This window comes from Saccopteryx leptura, chromosome 9 (assembly GCF_036850995.1).
Source record: "Saccopteryx leptura isolate mSacLep1 chromosome 9, mSacLep1_pri_phased_curated, whole genome shotgun sequence".
NCBI classification, from domain to species: Eukaryota; Metazoa; Chordata; class Mammalia; order Chiroptera; family Emballonuridae; genus Saccopteryx; species Saccopteryx leptura.
Genome location: NC_089511.1, coordinates 27,951,790 through 27,972,448, shown reverse-complemented (window position 1 = coordinate 27,972,448; position 20,659 = coordinate 27,951,790). Strand labels below are relative to the sequence as shown.

The 20,659-nt window shown below is 48.2% G+C and overlaps 1 protein-coding gene across 5 annotated transcripts in view; it reads right to left on the bottom strand.

Moving 5' to 3' along the window:
* Positions 1-20,659, bottom strand: part of WWOX (WW domain containing oxidoreductase) — a 1,014,498-nt gene that overhangs the window by 531,158 nt on the left and 462,681 nt on the right. Inside the window, exon 9 of one of the 5 annotated variants that reach the window (XM_066349489.1) lies at positions 13,502-13,711. The exons of the other annotated variants lie outside the window; for them this stretch is intronic. Within the exon in view, the coding sequence (XP_066205586.1) occupies positions 13,658-13,711 (54 nt within the window). The 3' untranslated portion in view covers positions 13,502-13,657. Of the gene's footprint in view, positions 1-13,501; positions 13,712-20,659 lie in introns of those variants that run through there. 5 annotated transcript variants of the gene reach the window in all.

The following is a 20,659-nucleotide window of genomic DNA, read 5'->3' as shown; positions in this document are numbered from 1 at the left end:
TGCACTTTCCAAGAATCTCAGGCTCTTGATCAAAAGGGAGGAATAATCCTTCCTTTGGTGTCTGCAATCAAGATCCATTTGGTAACCCACTCCTCTAATACTGCCTGTGCAGAGGAATAATTTCGGCTCCCCGTTAATTTGAGTATTGAACTGAAATTCCGCAGCTGCTTTCTGCCAAGCCTGGGAGCAGAAATTAATTTCAATGACCCAGGCGAGTGGAGGGGCGCTCTGTCAGGTAATTAGTCTTCGTCTTTGCTACTCAGGGTCTATCACTGTGCTAATCCATACATAAACCCGGGGCCTTCCCCGAGTCGCCGGCAATCTGCAGGGCCGTTTAACTACCTCTTGCTGGGGTTCACCCGGGGCAGGGGCATCTGCAGCGCCAGCGACGCGGGCTCCCTTTCATGTTTCCCTTCCTTCTACCTGTGAAGGGCTGGCAGGATTAATGCGGCTGATTTCCATGTCCTTTTCCTGTGTGATGGAGTCTGCCATTGATTAAGTAGAGCTCGGGGTGGGAGGAGGCCTGGGGGAGGGGTCCCCGCTCCCGCAGCTTTCTGACTTGCCAGTTTATTAATGAAAGAGGCACCGATATTGATAGCCCTGACACTACAAATGCAGCAATTACAGGGTCTGTCCTTCCAGGCTTCTAATTAAAAGGGAGCCTTTTCTTTCCTGCCCCGATGGGTCCTACTGTCATGTCTGCGTTCCGTTCTGCTCTGGGAAGGTGCACCCCTGCCTCTTCCCTGGGGAGAATCTCCAGAGGGAACCTTAGACGTGAAAAAATAAACAAAGGGGTGACATGCTTTGTTCTCAACAGGGGTCATTCTGAAACCCAAGGAGAAGAAAGAAAGGTTTTTGGAGAAGGCACTGGCTCACAGAAGCAGCCTGCTTGCCCCCACGCCTCTCCCACACACCTCTCTGAGCCACCTCTTGATTGTCTTGCTTTGGGGTACAAATTCCCTAGCAGCTCTGCTAATGTCCTGAGCACTTCACGGAGGACTTTACACCAACCTATAGCAGCCATGCGGGGTGGGTCTCCGCGGTTCCATTCTACAGATGAGAACACTCAGCTCAGAGGACAGAAGCAGCTGGCGGTTCTTTCCGCCGGAAGTCCTTCTTCATTCCACCCCAGGCAACCGATACTCAGAACCCGGGGGGGGGGGTCCGCAGGCAGCACACGTGGCGGAAGCAGATGAACTGGGCTGTGGGCCTGCAGCACCCTCGCCCACCCCGAGGGCTGCTGCCGATTCCGCACGCAGAGTGCCAGCCCAGCCGGCCGGCCCTGGGGTCAAGCTGCTTCTTCAAGGCCAGCCAGAAATCCGGGCTTTGCAGTGAACTATGCCTGAGATGATGTTAACTCATCTGTTAGTTGAAGCTCACATTTGTGACGTTAGAGACACTCTCCACCTGCCTCCTTGAAATAATTTTTAACTTTGTTTTCTGAACCTCTCCAACAGAAACGACCCGGCTCTGTTGGCCAGCTCTGCCATGTCACTGTCTTTTTCGGGTGGGCACAAGCTGTCATCTGCCCCAGCAGGATGTGGAAATTAAAATAGCAACAACCTGTGACTCCCCAGGTGCCTTCCTGACAAGGCCCCCCCCCCCCAGCTGACGTCAGATCTTCCTCTACTTGTTTAGCAAATCTCATCCCTCAGGCCCCTAGCAGACACACCTGCAGTTGGGGGTCTTGCCCCAACCCCACCTCTTCTGCCAAATCCAACCCTGGGTTGATGCCCAGTTCAGTAATGAACCAACGATGTGACCTTGGGCACTTCTTCCCCACCTTTCTGTGTGCCTCTGTTTTCTCATCTGTAAAAAAAACCAGGAGGGTAAGTCCAAACTCACAGGCCCGTGGTGAGGTTTCTAAGAGACAATGCACAGGAGCGCGGGAGCACGCCTGTCCCTGGCCAGGGGGCCGACCAGGCTTGACCACGTGCAGAAGCACCCGGCACGTGCTCAGATCCAGGGAGGCTGGACCACGTGCAGAAACACCTGGCACGTGCTCAGATCCAGGGAGGCTGGACCACATGCAGAAGCACCCGGCACGTGCTCAGATCCAGGGAGGCTGGACCACGTGCAGAAACACCTGGCACGTGCTCAGATCCAGGGAGGCTGGACCACGTGCAGAAACACCTGGCACGTGCTCAGATCCAGGGAAGCTAGATCACATGCAGAAGCACCCGGCACGTGCTCAGATCCAGGGAGGCTGGACCACACAGGCTCGCGGTTCCAAGTCTCCTCCCCAGAAAGATGAGGCAGAACACTGATGACTGGGCACTGGAGAGCAGGCCCGTCTCTCCACCTCAGTTCTTCTACTTCTAAAGAGGGCCTTACACGCCTCCCTCTAGGACTGCTGGGAGATGCCAACAGGAAAGCTGGCCAACACTTAGTAGGCCCACAGGAAGCCACGCTGCCACTCCCGGCTCCCCGGAGGTCTTAACTCTCCTCCTTTAGACTCACTGTTCAGGTTTGATGCTTCAAAGTTCTTTTTTCATGCTTAGCCCTAAAGCTAGGAAATAGAAAAAATAGTAATTAAAAAAAAAAAAAAAAAAACTTGAATCTTCAAGGAGCTTCGAGGGTAAAATCTCCTTATCATTTCTCATTTTACTGTGAATTCCTAGAAATGACAACATCCCCTTCTGACAGAGAGAGAGAAGGAGAGAGGGAGAGAGAGAGACAGACAGACAGAGAGAGAGAGACAGAGAGCCTCGACAAATAGAAAAGCTCTAATGCTTAGTGTATTTTGTTGGAATCAGAGGTGCCCGATCTTGCCTCTGATCCCTCCCAGCCCCTCCAGCCTGCTGCTGGGGACACTAAGGGAGAGCCAGGAGTCTGGTGTCAAGTAGCCCTGCCATCCACATTCTATGAGAGTCAATTGCAATTAACGGGGCCATTCAGAAAGGCAGGTTCGGGCCAGACAAAGGGAGCACAGCCAGATCTTATCAGAACGCAAGGCCAGGTTTTTCCGAGGCTGTTTGCACAGAAGACGAAAACATAATGGTGGTGGGAGATGAGCTGGGTGGGGGAAGGAAAGCTGACCCAGGAGCGGGAGGGGAGAAGCCAGGCAACTGAGGAGGGAGGTCTGAACACACAAAGTCAGGCTCTGGGGCCCAACCCCTGGTTCAGATCCTGACTTTGCCCCTTGCTACCGAGGACTGATGGGCAGGTCACTGACCCTCTCCGGGCCTTGGTCGGCTTGTCTGTCAAATGGGAAAGGCGACAGTACCTTCCTGTTTTAAAAGCTGTCCTGTGAAGTAATGCTTGCAAAGTGCAGAGGAACGAGCTTGGCAGGGGGCAGCTCTTCTGAGAGAGGAGCTTGGCTTGGTGAGGGGACGGGAGAGGGAGATCCAGGAGACAGTGGTTCACACAGCATCCTGGGCGGCAGGGGCAGCTCTTCTGAGAGAGGAGCTTGGCTTGGTGAGGGGACGGGAGAGGGAGATCCAGGAGACAGTGGTTCTTCACACAGCATCCTGGGCGGCAGGGGAGCGGCAGGGGAGGGGAACCTGCATAGAGACCGGTGACCAGGCTGAAAGGGGCTCCCTCTCCACCTGCTGGAACTGGGCATGGGAGCTCTTCGGGGGGGCAGTTTGTGGATGTTAATACAAACTACAGAGCTCCTATAGGTGGGGGGGGCACTCCTGTGGGAGGCCCTGGGCTGGGAGAATGTGGGCCAGGCCACAGATCCCCCAGCCATCGCTCCATTTTGCATCACCCGTCCCTCAAAAGTGCTTCTTTCAAAGCAGAGGGCCTGAGTGCCAGCCATTTACCGAGGGGCACACAGAAAACCACCTGTCCAGTCCCCACTTCATTGTTTCTTTGTTATCAGAATGATGTCATGGACTAAGGAAGTGTGTGATTCTACAGAAAGTTCCAGAGACCTGATTTCAAAGGCTAGGTGGGCCAGTGATGAGTCACATGACCACGGACCCATGGCTAGGACTGTTTAAAGCCTCACCTTTAACAAACAAAGAGGCAGAAAGACTCAGCATCACGGGGTCACGTGAACCTAAGCAGAAAATGTGAGCGGCAGGGTGGGCATTCAATGGGTGCAATTTATGTTCTCATTATCCCAGCCTCCTTGGTGGGCTCTGGATGGACGGGAGCTGGCTGGCCCCACCCGTCAGCCTGTCTTAAACGGGTACATGTCCGTCTGGACCTGGGCAGACGAGGGGAACGAGTCCAAACCACACGAGCCTCTTCAGCCACAGAAGGAATTCCCCCCAGCGCGTAGGCCCTCGGACTGCTCTCATGAATTCTTAAATGATCATGCTCACGCCGGCCCCGTGAACGAGTTATCTGAAGGAGCAGACAAATTAACTGGAGGTTGAACACTTCTTGATTCTCTTCCAAAAACAAAAGCGCAACGCCAGGGAAGGTGGGGAGACTCCTCTCTATTTTTACTTTCCTCACTAAGCTGCCTATTTCTGTCCGCGCGCCTCGGTCACTGAGCACATACCTTTCAGACACTCTTAGAATTCCAGAAACTTGAGGCTAAGATATCCATTTGTTTAAAATTTTTGAAGTTCCCACAGTGCGAGAGACAAGGGGGTTGTTAGAGGAAGCCGAAGGACTGAGAATGGTGGGGGGGGGAGAGAACGGTCACTTCATCTTCAGTCAAGAAAAAATACTATTACACAGCAAAACCTCATTAAGTCAGTATCGGTTTATTCAAAAGAGGCTATCATGTGCAGTAACTATTCCCCAATCAACTGGATGCCTCTGTTATAATCTTCTTGAACGTGGAAAGTCTGATAATTAAATATATTAATATATCAGGACAGACTCTACTTGGAGGCACGTGGCAGAGCAGTCAGTGCATAGTAGGCATTCAATCACCCTTGGCTCTTTCCCCCTGCTTTTTGTTTTATCAGAGCTTTCATTCCAGTCTATAACATGTCTCATCCTTATCAATAATAGCATGTTTCCATTTTAATATACTACCTTTTATTAAACTGGAGCCACAAACTCTTAATAGCGAGGGCCTGTCTGAGGCACTTTAATCACTGCTGGAGTGCAGATGTCTCTCCTAGGAAAACACGGGCAATGGTCAGCAGCCGGATTGGGGACCGTCCATCCACCTTTGTGTTGGCAGAATGAGTTACAGGATTGTATTATCTGTGCAATTAGGCCGGGCTCCCTCTGCACGTCCATGGCAGACCTCTCGGCTCTGACAATAAGAGGCACTTTCCTCTGTGACCTGGTTTCCGAAGCCTTTTTTTTTTTTTTTTTTTTTTACCCCCCTAATGTGGCCGCCACTGATGCCTTCATGGAAAAGCCCACTTCTAGGTTTGGGGCGTGCCTGCCATTCAGTTTTTCCAACTCTGTACCCAGGTCGTGGGCAAACAGACACCTGGTGCTTTGGACGATGGTGACGATGCCATATTAACGATCCTGATGTTGAAGATGATGGCATGGACAAGGCTGATGGCGCGCCTGAGCGCTAGTCCCCATGGGGAGTGCTCTGCGAGCATTTCCAGCATGTGTTCCTCCCACCACTCCTCTGAGGAAGGAACTCTTACCACCCTCATTTTGTACATGAAAAAACTGAGGCTTGGAGAGAATGAGTGACTTGCTCAAGGCCCAGAAAGTAAGTGGCTCACCCAGGGTATGGACCCAGATGTTCAACGTCTAGTTTTCCAAGTTACACAACACTAACCCTGTGTCTTTGTCTGCTTGGCTGCTGTGACACAAGCCACAGATTGAGTGGCTTAAACAATAGACATCTATTTCTCGTAGTTCTGGAGGCTGGGAAGATCAAGGTCAAGGTGTACCCACAGGTTCAGTGTTTGATGAGGACTCTTTTATTGGTCTGAAGAAGGCTGCCTTCAGGCTGTGACCTCATACGCTCTTTCCTCAATGTATGCATGGGGGAGGGGAGAGAACCTCTGTCCTTTCCTTACAAGGAATTTACTACCTAATCACTTCCCCAAACCACACTTTCAAAGACTATCCCATCAGGAGTTAGGGCGTCAGCATATGAATTGGGAGAGAACACAATTCGGTACCTAACAACCCATTTCAAGCAATCCTGTCTCCCCTCTTCAGTAGTCAGGAGCAGCACACTGGAACCCCCATCCTGCTTCCCAGGTGAGCTGCCTCAGAGGCCCCTTAGTCAGGGCCTACAGCAGTGTGGCCCAGGGCCCCGTGCACCTGCCTTCCTCTCTTAAGCCTCCTGGGTGTTAGATTAAATGTCATTATTTTTAGGAATTAGAATTGCAACATATCAATTTGGGAGGGGGGAGAACATTCAAACCATAGTGTTAAAGGAAGGGGAACCTTTCGGTGGTTATATCAGCACCTCCCTCCTTCACCTTTTCCTTTCTTGATCTGGTCTGACCCACTCCCATGGCCCCTCAAAACATATCACATCTACAGCATGAAGAATAGGAGAAGCCAAGCAAAGGACGTCAGGATAGAGGTTGCAGACCAGCTCAGTAGTAAATCTGATACTCAAACATGACAACCTATGGCAGGGGTCGGGAACCTATGGCTCACGAGCCAGATGTGGCTCTTTTGATGGCTGCATCTGGCTCACAGAAAAATTTTTAACAAAAATAATAATAACGTTAACAATATAAAACATTCTCATGTATTAAAATCCATTCATTTCCTACCACTCATGTTCATGGTTGTGGGTGGCTGGAGCCAATCACAGCTGTCCTCCGGGACAACACCAAATTTTTATTGGATAATGCCTAATGTACACGGGTCGTTGTATGGCTCTCATGGAATTACATTTTAAAATATGTGGCATTCATAGCCCTCTCCGCCAAATAGGTTCCCAACTCCTTTTTGTGAATGATAGCACTTATTCCTCACTTCCTTCCAAAAGATCCTAATAAGAAGATGCAGGTATGAACTCCAGTGTACAAAGAAAAAAACACAACTCAGAAGACACAGTAACTATGCAAGGTGTTGAAAGTGATGATTTGATTAAACACTAAATGATGAGAAGGAAATTCATTAGCTACAGCAGAGTGGAAGAGGACTCCAGGAAGAGTCAAGAGCCTATGCAAAGACCCTGTGGCAGGGTGGTGTGTGTGTGGGGGGTGCAGTTGACAGGTTAGGAGGGGAGAAGCAGGGTGAGAGTAGGCTGCAGATTGGCAGTGGTCTGGGAGGGTCTGCTGAGGATTTTGGTTTTTATTCTGAGGGACATGGTGGAGCCAGTGAAGGGATTATGCAGGGGAGCAGAGAATACAGTGGTGGCAAGATCAGATTCTATTTTAGAGAAATGACTCTAGCTTCCCCCTGAAGAAGGGATTTCAAGAGAGGCAAGAGGGTAAGCAAGATGTCAGTTAGGAAACTTCCTGACCGTGCTGCTATAAATGGCCCTAACTCACAGATTCGGAATTTATCACACTGCCGGCAAGTGCGCTGCCAGGGGAAAAGAAGGCCAGGCCTCACCAGTGTTTTCTGCACGCCGTCCCTGGTGGGGGAAAAAAAGACACAAGCAAAAAACCTTCCTGTTTTTAGAATCTTTTAAATGGCAGTAAGAACCCCAAGGGGAAAAGTCCAATGTGGAAAAGCAAGCAGTGGTGCCCTTTGAAAAGTTTTAATTTTATTTTAACTTTGCTAAATCTACTTACATTCACATTTTGAAATATGTATGCACGATAAAACACTGCAGTTATGGTCTATTGGGTTAAAAATCCACTTTTTGGAATGGGTTCAAGGGAATACTTACACAAAAGACCTCCAAGTGGAAAGTAATTCTGCAGATAAAATAGAATGGAAGCGTCCCCTAACTACACCCCTTGCAAGATAAATGCACAGTGGGGAGGGGTCCGAAACCATCACTACTGGGAGCTTCAAAACAGCCGGCCTCCCCATCTCTCATGGAACCAGCTGGAAGGGGAGCACCCAGCTCGTCCTCAGCATCAACATTCATATTTTTCCAGGGATCTGTCCTCTTCCTCTCATAATTCAGGCAACCAAGAAATTGACCCCCCCAACACACACACACTTTAAAACAGTGAGATTTCATTCTAGTATGCTACTCACAAAGCATGGGGTGTTTATTTTGCAAAGTTCCAGACAAAGAGAGCTAAAAAGAAAAAAAAAAATTGCTGGAAAAAATCCATCAACAAGCATTTCTGCACTTATTCTGTGTAATTATCCCTGTATGGAGAGGCATACAAAAAAGGAAGAAAGTATGGTTCTTCTTCTTTAGGACTTGGCAATCCTCTTAGAAGGGTGCCGCTGGACTCCGGGTGTTCATCAGGACTGCCTGCGGGCCCAGAGAGATGTGCCGATCCGTGGCACCTACCCTCCCACCCAACCACGGGGCCACGTGTATTAGAGTGATCGCAAGGGCCTGGGAGTCTGTATTTTAAGCAGAGGGGCTTCTGATAGGGCTGGGATTCTGAATGGCTGACTTGAAAAGAAAGAGACTGACAGGAAATACTAGCACCACGGAATCAGGCAGGAGGAAGCAGCCCTGGTGCGTATCCAGCCTCACTGCTACCCAAGGAGGCAGTCCTTAGCCACCGTGACGGCTGGTCTAGCGCCCCGCCGTTGCTGTACATCTCCAACAGAGGGCACAGAGCCTCAGGGTGGACGTTCATTCCACTGCAGGGCAACCTTCTCCCATCCTCTGAAGAAGCTTCAAAAAGCAGGAGCTTCTTGCATTTTCAATATGGTTGCCTCCCTTGACCTGAATGTTACATGTTTGTCACAGCTATCTAAGGGGGCCACCCTTGTCAAAGCCCAGCGTATCTGAAATAACTGTATACTCTGCATTATACTCTTCACCTGTCCAGTAACCCTCTAGAAAATAAAATAGAGTTAAAAGAGATGACACTCAAGTTCTTGCTTTGTGGATCCTGCTTTCTTTCCTAGAATTTCAGAAATTATGTTATTTCATTGTTTGTTCCTGACTTGTCATAGGGATTAGCATCAAGGTTGTTCCTTTCTTGTCCCTGATAACTAGTCTTCTCTCCCCAGCCCTATCCCACATTCATTCATTCTTTCTTTCGTGAGTCTAGTGCTGTCACTTTCTCTTGTTTCTCTCCTTTTCATCATTCGTTTTACTAAAATTTCCATCAGAATACCTGGGGTCTCATTGGTGACATCTTTTTGGCATCTTGAGTGATTAACTCAAAGACTCATAGTATCACAGAACATCAGAATTTGCCCTGGCCGGTTGACTCAGCGCAAGAACGTCAGCCCAGCCTGTGGATGTCCCAGGTTCGATTCCTGGTCAGGGCACACAGGAGAAACGACCATCTGCTTCTCCAATCCTCCTCCTCTCTCTCTCTCTCTCTCTCTCTCTCTCTCTCTTCCCCTCCTGCATCCAGGGCTCAATTAGTTCAAGCAAAGTAGCCCCCAGGTGCTGAGGATCCTGGTCAGGGTGCATGTAGGAGTCTGTCTCTCTGCCTCCCCTTCTCTCATTGAAAAAAAAAAAGAAGAATTTGAAGGAGCCTTGGAGACCAACCAGGGCAAACTCCTGACTATGAAGGCAAGCAAACTAGAGTGCAGAGAGGACGCAGGTCAAACTGAGATGCCCAGGTTGGGGGCTGAACCAGCATTAGGACTCAGGTCTTCTCGCTGGCTGAGTATTTTTGGGCAGCCTGCCTTATTTGGGACTTAGAGGCCTGGTTGTGTGGTCAAGCAGATTCTAAGGTTCCTCCTCTCCGAGAGGTATGGTGACAAACACACTAAGGAGAGTGGCCTATAAGGTCCCTAAATTATGGAGAGTAAAATGATAAATGAGAGAGAAAACTCACCCACATGCCTAACTGCTCTGGTGTGATTTTTTTATAAAAGAGGAAACAGCGCCCCTGGGACACCAGACAGCATGGCAGCCTGCTGTCCTGTGTGGTGTGTGTGGGACAGGAGGGGAAGGAGGGAGGAACAAAACCACAACAGAACAGGAAGGGAAGACATACCTTAGCATGATGGGCATACGTCAAAAGGACATAGGAGTCCAGTGAAAGAGCTCCTGGTGGCCAAACCCTCTCGGCAGTAAAATAAAGTAGTACTGATTATGACCCAAAGTAGGAAATAAATATCCATGAGCCCACACTACTAGATATAAATAAGTGGGGAGAAGAGATAACTTCCCCATGAAGAAGAAATCCAGAGAGGTCATACTCTGCCTAGAAAAAGAGAGAGCATTAAGCCCCCCTCAGGTGTGGGCTGCACACAGAAACTTCCCTCCAAAAAGAACAGCGTGAAATGGATGGGAAAGGATCACCTATAGTGGACACGTCTGACAAGTACTACCCCAGCCAGGGAAATAAGTCAATGGCACCGTGGTGAGTCATGTTGCTAGTACTGCCCTTGATAGGATGTGACGAGAAAGGCACCTGACTGCTGTGTCTTCTCCCCCAGAACCCAGAAGCCCAGTCTAATCATGAAAAGAAACCAGACAGATCCCACACTGGGGTATCTTACATGATCCCCGGCCAGGACTCCTCAAAGGCTTCAAGGTCATCAAAACAAAGGAAAGTCTGAGAAATGGTCAGAGCCCAGAGATGTCTAAGGAGACATGACAACTGAATGCAGTGTGGGGTCCTGGGTAGCATCCTGGGATAGGAAAAGGTCATTAGGTAAAAATTAAGAAAATCTGCCTGACCAGGCAGTGGTGCAGTGGATAGAGTGTCGAAGTGGGACGTGGAGGACCCAGGTTTGAAATCCCTAAGTCACTGGCTTGGGCGTGGGCTCATGCAGCTTGAGTGCAGGCTCACCAACTTGAGCAGAGGGTCGCTGGCTTGAGTGTGGGATCATAGACATGACCCCATGGTTACTGGCTTGAACCCAAAGGTTGCTATCTTGAAGCCTAAGGTCGATGACTTGAACCCAAAGTTGTTGGCTTGAGTAAGGGGTCACTCTGCTGTAGTCCCCAGTCAAGGCACATATGAGAAAGCAGTCAGTGAACAACTAAGGTGCCACAAAGAAGACTTGATGCTTCTCATGTCTCTCCCTTTCTATCTGTTCCTATCTGTCCCTCTTTCTATCTTGCTCTCTGTCTCTGTCACACAAAAAAAAAAGAAAAGAAAAAAAAAAGGAAATCTGTATAAATTATAGACTTCAGCCTACTAGTTATCTATATTAATATTGGTTCTGTCCTGAGCAATGTAAGATGTTAACAATAGGGGAAACTCGGTGTCTGGTATATGGGAACTGTGTACTCTTATCTCAATTTTTGTATAAATTAAAAAAAAAAAAGGATTCAAAACCTAAAGTCTATTTAAAAAATAAAATAAATATACATGCTAAGTAGAGTAAAATAATAGTTATGTAGAAAAGTATAAACCATTCTAGGAGTGGACTGGGGACACTTTGAATAGGGAGTTTCAGGACCCATTACCCTTGAAGGGGGCATGTAAGTCCTGAGTGTACAGGCTCCAAGGGGTGAGCAAACCACGGGGCCCAGAGATGGGGTTGTGGTTACCGCGGACTACGGGCTGACATGCAGCTGACCCCATAGAGCTGAGTGCCAGTGGCCCCCTCAGCAGGATTTCTGATGTTCTCTAGCAAAACTGAGTAGCTCGGCAGTGGGAGGCAGGCCTTTGGACCAAAGGAGATCTGCACCGGGTAAGTGGCAACAAATCAAAGTAGGTGGGGGGTATCCCAGATGTCAGTAAGAGCACCTCCCAAGGACAAGCTCTGGTTGCAGTGACAGAGCTCGGGGCTGGCTGGGCCACAAGCCAGGCTTTGCAAGGGGCCATGACGTTCTCACCTTTCAGGTGCAACGGAAAATGTCCTAGAGGTGAACACCACCTTTCATAACCATGCCAGCATTCAGAACTGTGTTCACACGATCCCGTTCCTCTAGGCAAGCAAATTCAAGCCAGGAATCATGTGGGGAAGGGTACTTTCTCGTTCACCATGGTGCCTTTCTGCAATAAATAATTTCCAGTCAGGGCGCTACAGAATTCCACATGATAGACATATTATGCTCATGAAAGACAACTTTAAGAAAAAATCTTTCTGCAATAAAAGTGAGGGTTCCATGCCCTCCCCCACCACCACTTTCCTGGCATCCCGGCTTGCCATAGAAATGAGTGATTTTCTGAATTTCTGCCAAGTTAGATGGTTCAGCATGCTATTAGATTAGTTTGTTTATACAGAAACAGCCAAAAATAGGAAACACACAGAAGCTATTAAAGATATTGTCCTGAGAGGGAAAGATTTGAATGGTTTTCTTACTGCAAGTGGGAAATAAGATATGAGTCAGTATTAATGTGATAAAGAAGTTAATGTATTTGAAAGCAAACCGTGGGTTTCTTCATCTTGTTTCAGAGGTGACAATGAAAGGAACACATAGACAATTATTTCGGGTTGGGTGAGCATAGAAGGTAGTAAAATCTCTGCTCAGCCCGGCCGGGCCCGCCAGTTAGAAAGAACTCCCTTTCAAAAAACACTGCCGCAGCACAAAGCAGGTTTGCAAAGGCAGAGATGGTTCCAGGCCAAGAAAAGAAAAGGAAAAAAAAAAACAACCCACAACAAAATCCCAGATAAAATAAATATATAAATACAAAGAGGTTTCAAGAAATTCAAAAGTGAAATTCCAATTTCACTCCAGCCCTTGGGTTGCTCTGTAATCTAATGGAAATCGTATGACCCTTTGGGTCAATGCGATTCAAGACAGAGGACTTAGATTGAGTTCTGCCTGGAAGACACTGGATTCCTACTTCCCTCGTCTATAAAGTGGACGGCGAGACCTATTCCTTGAAGTCACGTCGTTTTTCCTCAGTAAGTTTTAAGGTCACGCACAGAGGAAAGACCGTGCCATGTTCTGGTCAAATGAGGTGTTCCTGACAACAGCTTAGGACAGAGTGGGACTCTGTGAGTGGAAGCATGTCTCACCACCCATACATAGGAAACCCGGTACTTGTATATTATTTCCCTCTTAATTCACAGTTCAAAGTCACAAAGAAACAGAGCTTTTCCACAAAATACAGATTTCTAACGGACTCATCATCTTCCTGGGCGACCGGTCTCCTGAGTCCCAGTGAGTAACTTAGAACTTGGAACTTGCTGAGCAAAGAATATCAAAGAAAGGCGAAATCTCTCTGGTCCAGAATGTATTCACTTTCTACTGCTGTAAAACAAATTATACCAAACTTAGCAGCTGAAAACAACATCCATTGTTGTCGTACAATTTCCATGGGTCAGTGAGTAGCCATGGCTTCGCTAGGTTCTCAACTTCATGGTCTTCCCAGGCTGAAATTCAGATAGCGGGTGGGCTGCAGTCTCATCAGAGGTTTAGAAGGGGAAATTCTGTTCTCTTTAAGCTCCTCCAGGTTGTTGGCAGAATGTATGTCCTTGAGGTTGTAGGACTAACATCCCATTTTCTTGTTGTTTACACTGGGCCACAGTCAGCTCCTAGAAGCCTCCCTGTCATATGGCCCTTCCCATAGGTCCTCTTACAACGTGGCATCTTGCTTCTTCCATGCTACCAATGGAGAGTCCCTCTGATGTCAGTTCCTCTTCAAGGGTTTTTTACTTAAGTCAGGCCCACCTAGCATGATCTCCCTTCTGATTAACTTAAAATCAACTGAATTGGGTCCTTAATTATATTTGCAGAATAACTTCACTTTGCCATGTCATGTAGCTTAATCGAGAAAGTGACGTCCCATCATCGTTTTCATATTCTGTTGGTTAGAAGCAAGTCACAGGTTCTGCCCACAGTTAAGGGCTGGGGATCATATCAGGGTATGGACATCAGAAGGTGGGAAATCACTGGGCCCACCTTCAGATCCATCTGCCAAGCAGAGGAAGAGAACACAGGGGTTCACATCTCAAGAAAATATCATATACAGTCAGAATGACTCCACTTATGAGTGCGAGCTTGGAAAGGTGCCGGGGGAAAGGAGGGTGGTAGGGAAAAGATAGGGTCCTATATTTCTTTCCAGATAATCAGATTTTTTTTCAAAGTTTTCCTAGAATTACTGGCTGCCAGGTATAGTGTAATAAAATGCGATTATACTTAAAATGTACAGTTAAACTTCAGCAGCTGACAACTGAGTCACCAAACCCTCCTTCACCCAGCGCAACAATGAACATGGACATCAGACATCAGGGACATGACAGTATCAAGAAAAGCCAAGGCAGGTTCAAAGGCAAACCTGTGCATAGTTGTCTGAAAGACCAGAACAACATGAGGTCCCAGAAGGACACTCAGTAATCAAATGGTAGATGCTGGCCAATAGAAGCCCAGTTCAGAGGCCTCCTGACACAAGAAAAATACAAAATGTCTGGGTAGAAGAAATGGAAGCTGAAAGAGGAACAGGATAAGCAACACCAAGGATAGAGGAACCAGTCCACAGGAGAGATGAAGGGGAGAGGCTAAGAAGAGGACGGCAAGTGGGGGGGGGGGAGCCAATGTCACAGGAGGACTTGACGCTGGCGAGGAGGGGACAGGCAGGGCCTGACCAAACAGAGCCATCAGCTAACTGGAAAGTTCAGTTAACCAGAATGAGCCTCCAGGTCAGTAAAATCCCACTGAGCTTGGCAGACCGAGTTTGGCCGTTGACTTTAATGCTTTTCAGAACCCCAGCATGTTCACAGGTGTGAGGTAAAACCATCTGGTTCCTGTATTCTCAGCCTGTTCAAACCCAGCATCCTCCAAGATAAACTGTGCACCGAGAGGGGACTGGGAGAAGAGATAGGAGGGAAAAAGCTTTATACCCCATGCTTACCCTTCACCAGAAGGAGCCTTTAAACAACCTTTGAATGGGCTTATTTTATTTTGAAATTGCAATGTAAAAAAAAAAAAAATTAAATATGGTGAGATGTTTTAATATATGGAAACAGAGCCCAGGCCAATAAATGGCTCAAAACAAAATCCCAACCAAATAAATGCAGCGTGTGGTGACCCAGACATGATAAATGAAAAAAGAAATAAACCGAGGGGGAAAATCCATATCCAAAAACACGTCTTCACAGTAGTGATGTTTATAAATGTGACACAGTTGCCAGCGGAGCTCACTAAAAGATTATTTCTATGCAAATATGCATTTTGCCAACCCAAGAGTGTGCAAAAAAGTATTCTAAATATATTTCCCCAAAATCAATTCTTGTGCAGTACGAGAGAGTCAAGAAGCAAGAAGTACACTAATACATATTAAAATGTGACAAATGCGAACTTGTCAGAAGACAAGCATCTGGGATACAGGGGACAGGGAACAAGAAATGCCCCAAGCTGCCCGCTGTCCATGTCGAGTCCTGAGAAGACATGTGACAAAGGCACCTCTGCCCTGGGTGCAGCTCCTTTCCCCCTCCCTGGGACTGAGCTCAAGCTTCGAAAGCCCCAAGCTCCCTGGTTCCTTCCGGTTGATGGGGAAAGCTCTACACAAGACTCCGTGCAGCAAGCTTGTGAAACACAGAGAACCCTAACTGATTGGAGGTGCTACTCAGCAATTCCAAATTGGGGCAATAAACAGGTTCTTAGCAGGAAGCACTCTGCCTGTAAACGTTAGCTCCTCAACAACCATCCCTCCTAAATACCCTATTTAAATAGCCTGATGTCTCCTGGTTAGGACAGTTCCTTCCATTTCACACCCTGGAGAGCAAAAGGAATACCTAATACTCTTCTCATTTGTCCTTTCACCGGTTCGCTAATAAGTATACCATCTTGATCAGCTGTGTGTCTAGCACTGTTGTAGGTTTTCTAAATTCATTAGAAACAAGACATTGTCTCCCCACACTTGACAAAAGAGGAAGTTAAGGTGAGAGTTTCCGCTGCCTTTTCTGTGGCCCGGGGTTAATTAGGAGCAGAGCTGGCTCTAAAGGAATCCAGATAATCATAAGGCATATGTTTTTTCTCCTGTAACCATTGTGTTTCCTTGCTTTTATGTTTACAAACTGAACCACACAACTGAGGTTGGAAATGGCACAGTAGCAGCGGCTGGAAGGGGACACGAGAGGGCTACTGGGATACTGGAGTGACCCTGTGTATCACTGTGGGAGCTGGTTACTCACGCATATGTGTGTGTGCAAATTCATTGCGTGCAGGATGGGGGTGGGGGGCTCTCACATGACTCATACACGTGAGAAGGATTCAAGACATTCTGTATTTGTTTTCTGCACTAAACACTGAATCTGTTCAAGAAATCTGTAGCGGGCGGAAATGTATCCCTCCAAAACTCGACGGTTGAAGTCCTAACCTCTGTTACCTCAGAATGTGACTATGTTGAGAGACAGGACTTTCAAAGAGGGAAATAAGGTAATAGGAGGTCATCAGGGTTGGCCCTAATCCAACTGTGGTCCTTATAAGAAAAAAGATTAGGACCCAGACACAGAGGGGATGCCGTGTGAAGACACAGGAAGGAGGTGGCCAGCTGCAAGCCCAGGACAGCATTCCCAGAGGAGCCACCCTGCTGACGCCTCAACTGCTGACGCCTCAACTGCAGACACCCAGCCTCCGGCGCTGAGAGAACACTTTCTGCTGTTTAAGCCGCCCAGTCTGCGGCACTTCGTGTGGCTGCCCTGGGACACTAACACAAGGTCCAGTAGGGCAACTGCTTCGGTGCTTTCCTTGTTGGGATGATGGACAGTGTCTAAGAGCAGGCTGTGGGGTCAGGGACACTGGGACTGGAGTCCCTGCACTGTGCTGTGGCCTTGGGCCAGTGATTGCAAGCTTCCAGCACAGGCAGAATGTAGACAGTCACAGCCTCACAGGCTTGTGCCAAAAACAGAGCTGGGTGCATGAGTGGTACTGAACACTGTCTCTGGCTCAGTAGGGGCTCAAAAATATTGACTGTTAATTTTTACTGATACGATGAAGCTAAAATGAAGATCATAAAATACTTTCTGACTCACAATGTGTTATAACGACCACTGCGCAAATGAAAAGGTGTTCTGCAGAGAGAGGTCAATTAGTATTTTGAGAGAAATGTTGAAATGTAGCGCAGCAGCTTCATTCACAGTAACACTTCTTGAGTTCCTGGAATAGGGGGCACCGTGCTGAAATGGCGCTTGGATGTGGGGCCCGCAATGGCACAGAGGGATGGGGCATGCATACAGACGTTCTGGAAATAGGCAGGATGGGGTAGAACCCATGGGGCGGGGGGGAGGCGGGGAGGGTGCAAATGCCATGGAGCAGGAGCGTGGGCATGGGGCCCACTTCCAGCTTGGGGACTGGGAACATATCTCAGGGGTTCTTGCCCGCCCACCTCAGAACAGACAGGATACAACCCCAAGAAATCCAGGGGTCTTCTTTACATAGGTGCTCACTTGCGCCACCTGTGCTCACACCGCGTCACTGCATTGAGCTTCCTCAATAACCAGATCAATTCCACCCAGCAATTGGGCCAATGGGCAAAGCCACAAGTCTGACCACTTTTTAAACTAAATTGCCCAGTCAGCTGGGAGAATGAAACAGAGTGACTGGACCTTTTATCTGGCGGCGGGCACATTACAAAGGTCTGGCAAGGCTGCCCAGACCATCATGCCAGTTTCTGTCTCTTCTCAGATGGCGTTCACTACCTTGAATTTGTCTCTTCTTTAAACAAAACAAATACCAAACAACATTCTACTTGCTCATATGATTTTTTTAAAAAGCTATGCGCGTGTGTGACAGAGTACATATACATGCATGGGGGCCGTGAGGCATAGAGTAGAGAATTCTATATACATGGGGGTGAGGATGCTAACTAATGTTATTTTCTTGAAGAGGATTAATCTGATTTCCTAACACAGCATTTGCTCCCTCCCTTCCTCGTTTCTTCCCATGCATATTTCTGAACCTGCTACACATCAGTCAGGCCCTGGGACATAAAGGAAAGTTAAAATGTGGTCTGTGACTCAGAGGGTTGAGGTCTGTAGCAGAGCCTGGAACTTAAGAGTGTCCCAGTAGCACCTTCCAGAGTGGCTGTACCCTATCTGACAACAGGCACGATACACAAGATGTGTAGAGTCCTTACTGTGTTTCTGTAATATTATAGCTTAGCCTCCAATCTTCCCAAAATGGCTGAAATCCCAATATTTAAATTTCACTACAAGTCTAAAACTTGTAAAAATTATTGTACAACTGGAATCACACAAGAAAATCCCCAAATTCAGCACACGCTCCCCGAGTCGCCAGTGCGTTGGCCTCGCTGGCCAGCAAGATTCAGGCAGATCTGTGCACAGCATCCACCCAGAGCAAGGGAATCGTAAGCATGTGTTGGCCAGTTAAGCTGAGCCTCACAAAGAGTGATGGGGAAGAAAAGCTAAGAATGCAATGAAAAGATGATACGCCAATATTTCTAGGATGCTCATGGATACTCAGCAGTGGAGCCTGTGGTTGGTTCTCCAACCCTACCTCATCCAGCCTCAGTAGCAAAAAGTCCCTGGAACTGAACTCAGGTCAGGTGGTGGCTGGGGGGTCCTTCATCTGCCATACACCTCTGTCTCACTGGGCACAAAGACCCACATGCTCCCTGCATCTCAGAGATGAACACTGAGATGGTCAGCTTCAGGAACGCTGTGGAAGCAAGCCACGCGGGACACATGACATAAACAGGGTAGATGCCTGTGGGCGCAGGGGGCCTGCCACCTCCACCCCCTGCCAGGGTACAAAGGATGGTGCAGGGCCCCAGCCTGAAATAGGCAATCGGGACTCAAAGCAAAAGATGTCTTGAAGATACAACAAGCATGGTTTCACTAACAACAGAAGAGTCCACATGTAAGCCATCTGGCCTGCTGCTTTGTGCACCTACTCACAATGTCAAAGTGGACAAGGACCCTACGGAACCCAAAAAGCTCTGACCACAGAAACTTCTTTCGACAACCATTTGGTGGCCAAGGCTATCTAGAACTAAGTTATTTATCTTACTGAGTGTGACTATCCAGTCATATCAATGCAGACATGCTCATGTGTTTAATGACAAGGTGCTGCTCCAGGGGTGTTACATCATACAAGGTTTAGCAAACTTCCTGTAGAGAGCCAGACAGTAAATATTTTAGGCTTTGTGGGCACATGGCCACAGTCTTGCATACTCAGCTCTGCCACTGGAGCAGAAAGTAGCCATGGATAACGTGTAAATGGGTATAGCTGAGTGACAATAGAAACTTTATTTACAAGAAGAATCCTCAGGCCAGGCCCCGGGCTATATGTTTGCCCAACTATGTAATGTACAGAATATGCCACGTATCACCTTCCTAAATGCTGAAGGCTTGTGAAACACATCGAGCTCCAAGGGTTTCAGACAAGGGGCTGGGATCCTGCAGTTCCAGTTTGGGGAAGTGTTCTCTGCAGGAAAGTTCTTTACAAGGGGTTGGGGTTTCCCTTCAGTCAAAGTGTGTCCAGTCTTCCTTAAATAGTTTTCAGTCACATGCTCTAATACCTGCACAGCAATGGGAGTGGTGATTTCAGCTTCGGTCTGGAATTCAGGTTTGTTGACCCGGCGGAGAGCACCTGCTATGGGTCAAATTCCACAGGATGACTTGCAGGCAGGGAGACGGGGAGGGTGAATACCCTTTTTGAAAGGGCAGGAAATTGGGAGGACAGCAATTTTCCCAAAGACAGATTTTCCAGATGACTCTCATAGCCATCCATCTGTTTTCATGAGGAGCCCTTAGAACGGGGAGGCGCCCTTAGAACGGGGAGGCACCCGAGCAGCCCTAGGGCCCAGGTGGCGACATACTTGGGGGCAGGGTACACACTCGCCAAGACTGTAGGGAAAACGCTGGAGTTTTCATGAACTACGGATTCCAGAGAAGTTCTCCCTGAGCTCTAGCTCCGGAGGCTTTAACGCTGTTGGGCGCGTCAGGAGATGGGCCCTGGGCACAAACATCATTGTGGTCAGGAGAGATGGACACCGGTATCAGCAGAGCGGACGAGGTGCCCTGGACGTCTTTGTGGACCACAGAGAAATGGAAGGCTCTCACATGAGAGAAGCTGAAGACAGAAGCCACGAGTTAGTGAAGAGCAGTCTCTCCAAGAACTCACAAGAAACACCTCCTAAGGAACTGAGCAATGCTCGTTGGGACTGAGAAGGACTGAGATCACACACTCAGAAGGCAGGGGAGGGGACAGAAGGCAGGGAAATGCAGGCTCAGGAGTGACCCCATGGCTTCTGCAGGAAATGGAACAGGGACTCCTATCTGCTCATTCCTGAGCACTTGTGCTATCTCGGGGCATCTGCCGAGCACCAGAGAGAAAGCTGGCATCAAGTCACGTGCCCAGGGCTGCCTGTTCCCTAAGTGCAGAATGAAGGCTGGGCCCCAGCTGCCTCTGATGCCTACACCATGTTGCCTACTGTAGCAGAGAGACGGGTCCTCCATCATAAGACAACTCATCAAATGACTGCACTCGGAGATCTCTAACCTCAGTACCATCCTTTACCTATCTTCACAGGTCCTTGCAAATGCTTTTCATGCTTACCTATTTATACGTTTTTGCAGGCACCACCCTTGCAATACAGTGCTCCCAAAAGAACACTTATCATGTTGTAAGCAAGGCCTGGCCCATAAACAGTGACTGCCACAATTTTCTGACAACTCTCTGTATCTACAAAGACTGTAAAGCATTATAAAGCCTATGCCAGATGCTTTCCAGGATCCCATTTGCTTTGGAAATCTAAGTCTTTGGTAAGTATAGGCCGGGTCTCCTTGACCCCACCTGTGCTGGCCTGTATTATTCTTCTCAGGTACATGCTGCATCCTCTCCTACGAACCCGCTGGCTCTAGCTTGGGCGTGGGATTGGCTTTGGCTGGTAGAATGAGT